This window comes from Gastrolobium bilobum, unplaced genomic scaffold (assembly GCF_033153095.1).
Source record: "Gastrolobium bilobum isolate Gb01-03AN ecotype WA unplaced genomic scaffold, APGP_CSIRO_Gbil_v1 utg14319, whole genome shotgun sequence".
NCBI classification, from domain to species: Eukaryota; Viridiplantae; Streptophyta; class Magnoliopsida; order Fabales; family Fabaceae; genus Gastrolobium; species Gastrolobium bilobum.
Window position 1 is genome coordinate 161234 of NW_026898237.1, and position 13632 is coordinate 174865.

At 36.5% G+C, this 13632-nt stretch overlaps 1 protein-coding gene across 2 annotated transcripts; it reads right to left on the reverse strand.

Annotated features, from left to right (window-relative positions):
• Nucleotides 1-3844: 3844 nt before the first annotated feature.
• On the reverse strand, nucleotides 3845-6014 carry LOC133314185 (tubulin alpha-2 chain). 2 transcript variants are annotated; one of them, XM_061515634.1, is made up of 5 exons: nucleotides 5922-6014; nucleotides 5223-5457; nucleotides 4732-5102; nucleotides 4200-4658; nucleotides 3845-4114 (listed from the first exon to the last, which is right to left on the reverse strand). In XM_061515634.1, the coding sequence occupies exons 1-5, from the start codon at nucleotides 6012-6014 to the stop codon at nucleotides 3998-4000; spliced, it is 1275 nt and encodes a 424-aa protein (XP_061371618.1). In that variant the 3' UTR covers nucleotides 3845-3997. The 2 variants fall into 2 exon arrangements, with proteins under 2 accessions (XP_061371618.1, XP_061371617.1); XM_061515633.1 differs by having other exon boundaries at nucleotides 3845-4658.
• Nucleotides 6015-13632: the final 7618 nt, after the last annotated feature.

Consider the following 13632-nt stretch of genomic DNA (forward strand, 5'->3'; position numbering starts at 1 on the left):
TGTGTAATAGTATTAATAAATGAGTCTAAACGACAAAACACATTGAATGCCTTGATTGATATGGCAAAATGTAAACGTAAATCCACATACTGGTCCCAACCAAAATTTTGGGTAACTCTTCGTCTAGTAAGAAGATACACCAATTGATTAGAGTTGTCACCGTTATCCAATAAATATATTGTCAAGGAACTAGATGCAAGACACTTCTTGTAAAACTACATTACCAATTGTTAAAGGGAGTAAGATCTTTAGGACTAGTTGCTATGGCATTATTCATGGCGCAGCCACCCTCATCATTTGTTAGACCAATTTCTCCCTCAGCTGAGCTAGTGACATTTTCCATTTCCTCCTCATTTTCATCTTTGTCTGATCCTACAATACCATCTTCCAGCTCTTCTGAACCATCCTCTTCGTTTGCAAAATTCCATCCAGGAGTTATCGTTCCTCCTTGTTGGATGAAACTGCCATTATGGAAGAAACTTTGACGTGCTACATCTAACACATCCCTTGCAGAGTTTTGAGAAGGGTTACAAGAAATCCACCCATGATTCCCATCACCAGTATTTCCAATGTATTTAGCTGAAACATCCATGCTGTCGTTCAACACTTTATCTGGTTGGCATGGTTCAGAGTGGGCAAGTTTCAAGCCTTTATCTTTATCCTTCTCATAATTAGTTTTTACTCCTGAAGTGGAACTCAAAGCGGGTCTACTTTGACACATTTGGATTCCCTGTTTTTCCTGATGAACTTGGCCTTGGTAAGCAGACATCATTGAGTTGCTTTGTTTAATCTGTATGTTATTGATCCTGCTCACATCTGTTACAGCACTTAAGATCTTTTCATTGATTTCCCCCCGTGCCATTGTAGAAGTAGAATGAATTCCTATTTCTTTATCTTCCACCTTTTTAAGGACAACTTTTTCAAAGATGGATGATTTACTCTCAAACTGAGTCTTACTCAGTGCAGGCTTTCTACCTCGACCTTGGGGGTGAGACTCATGTAATGCATCCACTGAGGTCCATGACCGCTTAGGCCTCCCTCTCTTTGATGGTTGTCCTGTTCCTACTGGGATAGTCCCAATAACTTCATTAGTTGGCTTTTCCACTTTCTGTTTGAGTGATGAGACTTCTTCTTCAAGCTTCGTGAGCCTATCCTTGTAATCAGAAACTTCAGCTTGCAATTTATCTATCAAACTCCACAGCTGAACATTCTCCACTGACTGCAATAATAAACTTGTTCATATTTGTAATGAAGGCACTAGAAATCATAATGAGGAGTGTGAGAGCTGGGAGAAGTATTAACCTGAGCTTCCCAAAGTTGCTGGTGCTTCTGAGAAAGTTTTATATGTGGTCTGATGATTCCTCTTTGGAAAGAATGATCCCCAGATGCCAAGCAGCCAGCCATCCCAGGTGTTGCTGAAGAAAAGCCAAGAGCACCAGGAAAATTGTAAACATAAGGATGCTGTAATTGGTGCATCTGACCCAAGCAAGAAGATGGATCCCAAGGACCTGTAAACAATTGTGGTCGCAAACTTTATATATTATCGCTTAAATTTACATGTTTACTGCACACGGCTGAGTAGCTGACAACAATACAGAAAATGATGAATTAGCTAGTAAAAATCACTATATTCAAATACGTGTACATTCAATTCAAAATATACACTCTAGTTATAATCCAAAAAAAGCATTCCTACTCTCATAATTATCAAAAGAACTCTAAAATAACTACTGTAGACTGCAAATCATATGAAGAGCCAAAGTTGCATACTTACCAGGAAAGCAAGGAAATGGGTACCCAACTTGGTAACCCATATTGGGAACTAGGGTTGTTGAGGAAGTTCCTCCTGGTACAACATGATGAGGTTGCCAGCCAGTATCTGCAGGCGTCCCAAGAGGAGTGAGAGTCTGAAAAATGGTAGGGACATTTGCTCCAAGCAATGGGCCACCACCAGTAGGTGGTTGAGGCTGCCAAAAGGGTGATGTTGACTGTGCAAATACCTGACCTTGTTGCGAATGTGGTAACTGCTGCCACTGATTTAAGGTACCAGGTGATGGTGCTTGGCTAGGGATGGGTATTGCCAGGAACTGTTCAGCAGCAGTTTGAGGAGTGTAGGACCACTGAACAATTGGTGGTTGTTGTTGTTGCTGATTTGTGTTATCATGTGATGCACTACTAATTTTGGTACTAGGACCACGAGTTACATTTGGATGAGCTTTGTCTTGCTTGTCCTGTTAATCATCATCAGATTCATCTTAATAAACTGAAAAGAAGTATTTAAACAATCCACGTTGCATTGCATAAGTTTTTATGCTTCTACATCTCTAAGGTAGTTTTTGCCTCCAAGACAAAATATTCATCGTGGTTAAGTAGTTTTTGCTTCTTTAATGATAAAATTAAAATATGCGATATTCAACAAGTCAACGAATTGTGGCAGGTAAAGCCAAAAAAAAAAAAAAAAACGAGGCATATAATCACTGTTATTCTGTGATGGCAGTAACATAGAACTAACTCAACTAAACCAGAAGAAATAGGAAAGGAATGTACCCCATGAAAAAGGAAAGGGGAACCCAAAAAAATTAAAATAAAAAGAGGGTTTACAAAAAGGTGGATTTTTAAGCCACAAAAGATTGATTACATTCATAGGAATAAGAAAAATGAGTTTCATACCTGAGGTTCATTTGTCTGAGATTCTTGATTACAAGCGGAAACGAGTTTCTGATCCTTCTTCTTCTTTTCCATAGGATGTAATAAAAAATAATCAAACAATTATTCTGCTCGAAACCTTCCTCACACTGAGGGATACAAGTTAGTGCTGTAAATGTGCTATGGGAGAAGATGAAGAACCTAGTGTTTTCTTCAACCCCTGTCCCTGAGAATCCGCATGAATTTTTACAGCTTTTTCTCTATCTCTCTTATTTTTTCTCTCTGTTCTTGTACTCGGTGCAGAGTGCAGACTGGTCTTTCTGTTGGCCACGACCAAACCACATATTTGTGACTCCTCAAGTCAAGTGTATTTTGCCTGCTGTTCAACCTTGAGAAGTCACACGTCTACGCTTTCTATTTAAACCGGTATTTATATACTTGTGACGTTTGTCACAAGTTATATATTCAATTGAATTTAATTGGTCTGGATATTATCATATGACATATTATGCTAGTTGCCCTTGCATTCGTCACATATTCCTAGAATTATGCACCGTCGGTCTATGCAGATTGCAGAATATTTTCCCCCGATATCTTGAATTTCTACATTTGCAAATTTAACTTGTATAACCAAGGTAAGTTGCTCGACGCTCGTCCTAGGAAAACCGCAAGTTGTAATTCTCTGTTTTTTTTCAAAAAATAATACTTTAATAATATTAGGGAGGGGAAGATATTGTGCGACTGCGAACGAGTTAGTAAATACTTTGGCCAGAGCTGTAACGATATTCCCTCCTTATCCATGATAAAGCACCATTTTATTTGTTCACACACAAATTTATTTGTCACCATGTCAAATTTTGTAATAATTGGACTTTGTTAACGCATGAAATATTGCATCAGAGCGAGGGAAGCAACACTGTAAAAGAACATCAACATCAACGCATGGAAGACCACACCAATCCTGTGGTCAAAGCTAATTTTCTTCCCCGGATGTTCAAATAAATAAGTCTCTTTTCCAATGCATTCTCTCTAATTATGTACCATCACGTGTTGTGCAACCAATGATTCCATTTTTTCAATGCAATAACAGATAATTAAGTTCCGCGACCGAAATTACGCAATTACTTAATGCGCATAAACATCTCAATTTTAGCTAAAAGAGCCACAATCGTATCATTGAAGTTGTTAAGGCCTGGAACAGAGCAAGCTCCACCGAATGGTCAACCATACAAACAACAGCATATGTCAACAGCTTAGGAGATTAAGCCAAGTAAAGTGCAAAAAAGAACCCATCAAGGCATCAAGAAAGATAACATAAACAAACAAGTAACAGACTGAACGTGCAAACTTCCTAATCAATACTCATCTCCATCTTCGCCTTCGTCACCTTCTGTAGCCTCAGCACCGACCTCCTCATAATCCTTTTCCAGGGCAGCAAGATCTTCACGAGCCTCGGAGAACTCACCCTCTTCCATCCCCTCACCAACATACCAGTGCACAAATGCCCTCTTGGCATACATAAGGTCAAATTTGTGGTCAATGCGTGAGAAAACCTCAGCAACACTAGTGGAGTTTGAGATCATGCACACGGCCCTCTGCACCTTGGCAAGATCACCCCCAGGAACGACGGTTGGAGGCTGATAATTGATACCGCACTTGAATCCAGTGGGACACCAGTCAACAAATTGGATAGTGCGCTTGGTCTTAATGGTAGCTACAGCTGCATTGACATCTTTAGGGACGACATCACCTCTGTACATCAGACAGCAAGCCATATATTTGCCATGGCGTGGATCACACTTGGCCATCATAGATGATGGCTCAAATGCGCTATTTGTGATTTCTGCAACTGAAAGCTGTTCATGGTATGCTTTCTCTGCTGAAATCACAGGAGCATAGGATGAAAGCATGAAGTGAATCCTTGGATATGGTACCAGGTTAGTCTGAAATTCAGTAACATCAACATTCAAGGCACCATCAAACCTCAGGGAGGCAGTCAGCGATGATATCACCTGAAAATATTTATCACGAGAAAGTCAGAACATTATCTCTCTCATGTGAGAAAATGATAATAACAGAACATACCTGAGAAACTAAGCGATTGAGGTTAGTGTAGGTGGGTCGCTCAATGTCAAGGGAACGCCTGCAAATATCATATATGGCTTCATTGTCAAGCAGCACAGCAACGTCAGTATGCTCCAGAAGGGAATGAGTGGAAAGGACACTGTTGTAAGGCTCAACAACAGAGGTTGAAACTTGTGGCGAAGGATAGACAGTGAAACCGAGCTTGGATTTTTTGCCATAGTCAACGGAAAGCCGTTCCAAGAGAAGGGAACCAAGACCTGAACCAGTGCCCCCACCCACAGCACTGAAAACCAGAAAACCTTGGAGACCAGTGCAGTTATCCGCAAGCTTTCTGATACGGTCCAAGCAAAGATCAACTATCTCTTTCCCAACTGAATTAAAAGACAATTGTAATTTTGTAAGAAGAAGCTGGCATTCAACAATCAAAACATTCAAAGAAAAAGCACAAAATTGTTATTAAATAAATGTAGGGGGTAAAAAAAAAACATTACTAGTATAGTGGCCACGAGCAAAGTTGTTAGCTGCATCCTCCTTTCCGCTAATGAGCTGCTCAGGATGGAATAGTTGGCGGTATGTGCCAGTCCTCACTTCATCAATGACAGTGGGCTCAAGATCTACAAAAACTGCACGAGGTACATGCTTTCCAGCTCCAGTCTCGCTGAAGAAGGTGTTGAAAGCATCGTCACCTCCCCCAACGGTTTTATCACTCGGCATCTGGCCGTCAGCCTAAAAAACCACACAAGAACGTTCAAGAATTTCAAGATTGGCTACAAAAAAAACAAACAAAAAGATTTTAATATCTAAGATTGTTACAAAGCTAACGCTATTGATTAAACCAGGAAGAACGTTAGATCAAAGTAAATCCAGGCTGAATTGAACACATTTGAGTCCATAACCAATACAGAATTCAAAAACTAATAATAATTGCACTATTTAATAACGAACGATGTAATTAGTAATATTACCAAACGGCACATGATGTAATGGCCAAACGGAAAGCAATTCTAAATCTGTTGAATATGAAATTCCGTAGACATAATTGACAGTAATCGTTCAAGATTCACGCAATGCCGTAAAAGATAAAAACAGAACGCATGTTAATATTACGAACAAAGGACAGAAACGCAATCAAAGTTGGTAGTGTTATGGATGAAAGCAATAAATCTAATGAGATTTTGCGAGGGAATTACCTGAATGCCATGCTCGAGGCAATAAAGTTCCCAGCAAGCATTTCCGACCTGAATGCCGGCCTGACCAATGTGGATCGAAATGCACTCTCTCATTCTCGCCGGTGAAGAAGAAAATTAAGAGCAGAGGTTGACGTTTATTAAGACGCCTCTCTGGTTGTTCTGTTCTGTTTTGGTCGCTTCATTTCTCTTTATAGCAGATGGAAATTAAAGTCAAAAATTCAAAAACAAATATTAAAAATAAAAAAAGAGTGGGCCACGGGGGTTTAAAATTTCACAGCGGTTTAACTTGTTAACTTTTTGGGTTTTATTTTTCTTATGTTGCATGAGACAAGTTGTCTCATGCAACACACAAAAAATAAGTGGGACCCGCTTCTTTATTTTCTCTTTCTTCCTTTTTAGTGGGTCCCACCCACTTTTTGTGTGTTGCATGAGACAACTTGTCTCATGCAACATAAGAAAAATAAAACCCTAACTTTTTATTGGCTAGCTTTGCAGTCCAAATTTTAACCCTCGTTTCTGCACATTTCACGGGCCAGGCTCGACGTGGACATCCTCTATGCAAAGGCCGTTTTACACCTCATTCCAAAATAAGATTGAGACTCATTTTTATTATTCATTTGGGCTTTGGGTATTAATATAGGAGAATATTAGTCTCGTGTTATATGGGAATAGTTCTCTCATGTTATAGAGAGAATATAAGTGGGGTTATCATTAAAAAGCAAAAAAGAAAAGAAAAAAAGAGAAAATGCAATTTTTGAAGTGAGAAAAAATAAGATAACTATTTCATGTAAAATGAGAGTAGTATTTTCCGTTAATATAACCCTTAAGTCAACAAATTCAAAATCTTTTCATTTTACATGTCTATTCTCAACGTGCCTCGTTTGTATTTTACAGAATCGAAGGTGGGATGAACCTTCTCCACTAATACCCAGTTGCCTTCAAGTCTCAACCACTACAGCTTTTTTTCTGGTGGAATCACTCTTTCTTGGAAACCAAGTATTCATGAGGAAATGATCGAGGAGAAAAACATTCCTCCTTACCTAAGCAATCGTATGTTAAATAAATTCATCCCATAAAAGAATTGATGCTGTCTTAAAAATTAAGACAATCTATAGACCAGATTTTATCCCTCTAATGCTATTAATACTTCATATGTGACTTTCTAGTCTCTAGTAGTTATCTTGAATAAACTAACATTCCAACAGCTCAATTTCAATTGGGAAACACGTGATGTATGGATGTCAAGAACCCAATGAAACAATGTCATACCTCAACCGTTAGTATCATTTGTGGGTCAAATGAGTGATCTGCTACCATGAAAGAAAGCAAGCTAGGCCAAAATGCTTATCCTTAATTAACTCGGCTCAATCTTTTCTTTTTGATTAAATATACAAATTCATCTCTTATTTTAAGTAAATATACAATTTCGTTTTTAAAAAAACTATTGTATATCTTCATAGTTATTAACTTGCTAAAAAATTCACCTCTTTAAAAAGCAGTTTGTATAAACGCAAATTTTTGAAGACTGGAATAACATAAATAGCATCTTTTCATTGATCAAATTGTATATTCACTTTTTTCTTTTTTTTAATTAGTCATGCACAAAGTCAGATAAAGAAAAAGAGAAAGAGAAAAAGCAGAAAAAAATAAAGACATGCTGCATGAGCCTTATAAGTATAGATCCGCGGTAACTTTCCAATTCACTAATTACTTTTTCTTTGATCAACACAAGATTCAAGTATATATACAAGAAGATTTACATATTGTTGGCATATTTGATTGTGATTAGTCTCATATTGATTGGTAATGAGCTAAATGAAATGAATATAAGTGAATGGATCCCAATACCTTAAGGTCTTAGGTTAAGATATGGTGTCGGACTCCACTTAGCCCATTGGTGGTGGTACCCTGTCACAAGATTTCCCTGAACCTGCCTAAGAGTGGTATCAGAGTTGAGTTGTGCTCGAGTGTAACATCCCCGTCTCGAGCCGGTTCAATTAACATACATATGATAAAACAGAAAACAACGGAAGACTTAACTTATGAAAATACGAGCTAACTTTTTCTTTTTCTTTTTAAATTCTCATTCGTCGTAAACGAAAATCGGGCAGAGTTTCCTCTATAAATCGGACAACTGGGGATTTTCCAATCCCACACAGAAGCATTTCCTGATAAACAGTTTATACAAATATAATCAAATGCCCATCCATGGGCGCATGCATAACTTGGCTCAGTGCCACTATATCTAACAGCATGCAATCCAACACGTAAACATATCTGAATACTACCTCATAATATACCGTGCTTGAATACTCAAATGTACATGCATCAAACTGACAGACATGTACAAAACATATACAGGCCATATACAAAATAAAGGATCAATGTCATGATCCATCAAAGGCGGAAATATAAAATGACATGAATATACTTCCAAAAAGTAGTAGCCTACAGCCACTCAAAATCCGATCCGTCAACTGCCTCAGCCACGTGTCGCGTCCCTGCTTAGTGAGGACTCACCGGGAATCTGGGCACCTGAAAATATGTCCCCAACGAGGGGTGAGATTACAAATCTCAATAAGCTCCAGGTTTATAGAGAATTCTCCATACCCCTGGCTCACTTCTGCACGAAAGTCAGATACAGAGTATACGAATACAACATATAACAGATATCATAACAGAACAGAGCATTTATCCATATCAGAGGTGTGCGCCGTCATTCCCAAGGGAGGACCCCAAGCGGAAATCAACGCACGTGTTCCCGAGGGAGGACCCCAAAGCGGAACCAGACATATCAGAGATGTACACCATAGTCCCGAGGGAGGACCCCAAAGCGGACATCAGGGTACTATACAATCAATGGCCAGAGATTGTTACAGAAATCATATTACAGAAGTCATATCAGAGCAAAACATATCATGTTATCAAATAACTCTATATGAATGCATCTATACAAAGCATCTAAATCACAGTCATACAGTCCAACCATAGTTCACTAACCATAGTGGAGCACTCAAGCAGGAAAAGACTCCTTAAACATAGAGCTTACCTCTTGAAGTTTTACCAATACCCTTACTTGTTGCACAAGTTACTTATATATCTTCAAGAGATTCTGATTCGTTTTTAGTCCCTAGGTACACCTAGAGCAAGAATCCACAAATACCAATTAATAAAATGCCATCATGCCTAGCTTTCACATAAGGCATACATTTTATCGCTTCTTTTCATTTCTTTGCATTTTTGCCAATCCTATGCCAATACACAAGTCTAGACTTCTTTATAACCGTTGGTGTTCTTTAATTTAATCATCCATTCCCTTACGAATTTCCAACATAAATCATAGCATTTTACTTTAAAGGACCGTGGGCCTAAAATTAGGAAATCAATATATTTTTCCATGATTTCTTTTCAAACCATTTCACTTCATGACTTATCATTTTCATACTTTGAAACACACATATTTTATTAAAATAAAATATGACAACATATTTCCCTAAACACCCTATATGTCGAATCCTTTAAGGGAATTTCCAAGGATCCTTCTCTTTTACAATACATTTTCCTCACTTAATTTAACAACTACACGTACATAAATATATAATATATACCAAGTTCCTATTTAATTTTTGGGAATCTCAAGCTCTTTAAATCCTTCAAGGCCGAAACATCAAGGGTATGTTTCAAAGGATTTTCTTTCAAATTTAACATTCTTACTAACTCATCAAATTTCCTCTTATTCAAGCACATTAAACCTTCCCAATACATACAATAAATCTTTGCGCATCACCCCTAATTACCCTATCAAGGCCGAAATCTAGGGTATGTCACCATGGGATTTTTTTCCAATTTTTATACATGTTCATATGCTTATTCCATATTCCTATATCCAACACATCATCAATCCATCATCAATTCAAATTTTAAACTAATTTATTTCACACCAACACATGCTCACAATTTCTATGACACAAACCATCAAAATAACATCATGGAAACAAAGGTTTCTTACCATTAATCAACTTCCCAAAGTCTAGAAAGCAACCTCCAAGCCAAACTCTATCAAAAACTCACTTTTTCCACCTTGGATGAATAGTGCACGAAAATGGGGTGATGGATATCTCCCTCCACAAACGAAATCAGCTCAAATGGAGGGGTGGAATAGCTTCCTTGGATGATTTCCTATGAGATTGGTATAATGGGTCAAAGATTTGGTTGCTTAATCATGGAGAAATCAAAGAAAAATCAAAACAAGCCCTAAGCTCTATTCTCCATGGCTGTCACGGTTTGGGAGGGAAGAGGGAGAGAGAGTGTGTGAGGAAAAGTGGTGACTTTGAGTCACTTAATGTACTTTTTAGCCTATGTGGCTTTACCGGATGTTTTTCCTACGCATATTTTTACTTAAACTGACCCGGAATTAACTTAAAGCTACGGACATATTTTTATTTTTCTAAAATCATTTACATTACTTTTTATTTCTTACAAAACAATATTCATAATTCACAGTATGGTTTTTGCACCGTTTTTGACGAAATGCACTGTGAATCACTAATTGTACTTCGTTTACTTATGAAAACTTAAAACTTATAAACTTATCATTTTCTTGGGCCTATATTGACTTGCTTGGCATATATTGGACTTTCTTATTCTTATTTCATCAATTATTTATTTCTGGATTCTACCGGTTGCTTAAACAGCAGTACAAAATACCCGGTAGAAACACTATTCACGAGATTTTCACGGAAAGTGCCAGTCTATACAATTTTTCGTTCTGAACTCATATTTGTCGTCAGAATTATCAAATTATGTCTCTAAAATTATTTTGCTCTTTTAAGCTCTACCGGTTAATTCACAAAACTGTAAATTCTCCGGCAGAACGCACTGTTCATAACATAGTCATGATTACAGTCAAAATACTCGGAATCACTCACTGAATCTAATTATGGCATTTAAATCCTTAAATTAAATCTCTAATTAAGATTTACCATTTAGGGTCATTATATCGAGCTAGCCAGATGTTTGGCTAGGAGGCGGGTTGAGTACTTTGGGCCTGGATACTCGGTTGAGGGAGAGCATACTGATTATGAGTTTCACACTTGAGGAGAGCTAAATGAAGTGAATATAAGTGGATGGACCCCAATACCTTAAGGTTTTGAGTTGAAATATGGTGTCAGACCCACTTGATGTATTTGACCCACTTAGCCCATTGATGATGGTCCTCCGTCACGAGCTTCCTCTGGATCCTCACTCATAATAGCTATTTAGCACGTAATATGTTCAAAAGTTCTTTGTAACTAAGTTTTCTTGCATGTTGTTACGTAAAATAGGTCTTATAGAGAGTCCATCTATTCCAAGTCTCCAATAAAAATCAAAAAAATTGATCCATTTATAATTCTCTCTCAGTTGGATTAATGGATCATCCAATTGAAAATTATAACAAAATGTATAGGTTGTTAGAAGAAGAACTATTAAGCATATACAAATACTATACCACCGAGGAAATAAGAAAATTAAGGAACCCGCGGCTATTGGAAGAATAATCTTTTTTTATTATGGTTTTTTATTTCACATGATAAATGTTTAAATAAATAAAATACAATTTAAAAACAATAACCACACACTACAACAAATAATCAACAAACAAATTATTCACTAACAAATTATTCAAACTACCCGCTACTAGTATTTATCCACTAACTACCTAGTAATAGAATTTATCTACTAATATAACAAAGCAACAATTCAAAAATAACAAAATAATAAAATAAAATAAAAACTAACACTCGTAACACATTCAAAGCCAAGCCATCAATTGCTTTCACGTGGTACCTACCGCTACTGTAATACAAAATTTGGGTCCTTTGGTGGAAAGCCAATGCAGCATCATGACTTGGGACAAGCGGTTTATGGTCCTTGAGCAATTCAACCACCCTTCTCATTAAGGGTCTATAAATGGGAAACTCTGTGCAAAGTAGAGCCACATTTAAAACCTTTTCAATCTCAGCATATTCACAAGTTGGTGGGTTCAATCTTTTGGTCTACAATCTTGGGAAGCCACATTGCTCAGAAGGGAAAATTACATTATGTATTCTAATTCGATATCCAACTATAAGATCCATTGCAGATTTGAAAACACTATTGGAAAAACCAGAAGTTAAGGCCCTCTTTGATTTCTATTCTCAAAAACTGTTTTTAAATTTTAAAATAAAAAAAATAAAAAAATCTGTTTGAAAATGATTGTTTTGTAAAATGATTTTCAAAACAATGATTGTTTTTCAGTTTTAAAAACTAAAAAACTGAAAACAACCTATGTATGTTCTGGTTAGCAGTTTTCTGATTTTTTTTGTTTTCACGGCGGCATGTTCGTAAATATCACAATTCATTAATGGCAATTTCGTAAATAGAAGACTCAAAACAAATACTTTACGGTGGCATTTTTGTAATTCTGAAACTTCATTAATGACGTTTTGGTAAATAATTACAAGTTCTTTATAACTTTCATTTAACAACATTCAAACAAGTTTTTTTGTTTTTCTACTCTCAAAATCAGTTTTTAAAATTCATATTCAAAATAGTTTTTGAAAAAAAAAACAGAAACACTTTCAAACATATCCTTAATGCTTGGGAAGAATCTGTAGCTCTGGCTCTGCGTCGTCGTGAAGAGTCAGTTGTTTGGCAGAAGACAGGAGCTGTCTCCCACCCTCCTTTACAATTTTCCCGAGGGTCATTGTAAAAAAACAAATAGTTAAAGAAACTCACTTCTTGCAATTCCACTAATTATTAATAGTTAAAAGGGTAAAGTAATTTTTGAGTCCAATTTAATTCCTTATAAAAAAAGTTGTGATTTTTTTGAAATTTAAAATAAACTCAGTTAGTTGAAATCGCGATCCCTCTGAAATTCAAAGAAGACCCATGTTAGTAGGGGTGTTCGCGGTCTGGATTGGATCGATTTTAGAAGAAAAAAGCATCTGATCCAATCCCTTCGGTTTGATCATATAATCATCGATTCAGTTTGGATTTTTTTTCAAATTCAATCTGATCCAATTTTATTCGATTTGGATTGAATCGATTTTCGTTTTTTGAAAAGCCAAAAATTTGTATGATGGTTATTGTGCAGGCTATTTGACCATTTTGCCCCTCATTAATTAATTAATAACCATTTTGCCCCTGATTCAAAATTATCCACCAATCTGCCCCTCTTTAATCGATTAACTTGCATTTTTAATCGATTAAATAGTTGTTGGGAGATTTAATCGACTAAATCTCCCTACTTAATCGATTAAAAAATCATACTGACTTGTTTCCCTTTGTTGCCTGTTGGGAGATTTAATCGATTAAAAATGCAAGGTAGTCAATTAAAGAGGGGCAGATTGGTAGATAGTTTCGAATCAGGGGCAAAATGGTTATTAATTAATTAATGAGGGACAAAAGGGTGAAAAAGCCTTATTGTGCAAGTAACATATCTTTTGTATGTATTGACTTTGTAAAATTTGTATAATGATTACTGTGCAATCTAGAAATATCAATAAACGATAATCTAATTTTCAATATAGTACAACAAAAAATTGAAACTGGGTAAACTCGATTTCAAGTATTTATCATCTGTTGAATAAGAAGGAAAAATAGACAATAACAAAGTAAGAAAAATTAATCTCAATTACTAATATAGAGAGATCTTAGGTTTAGAATTATAAAACTATAATACAAAGAAATC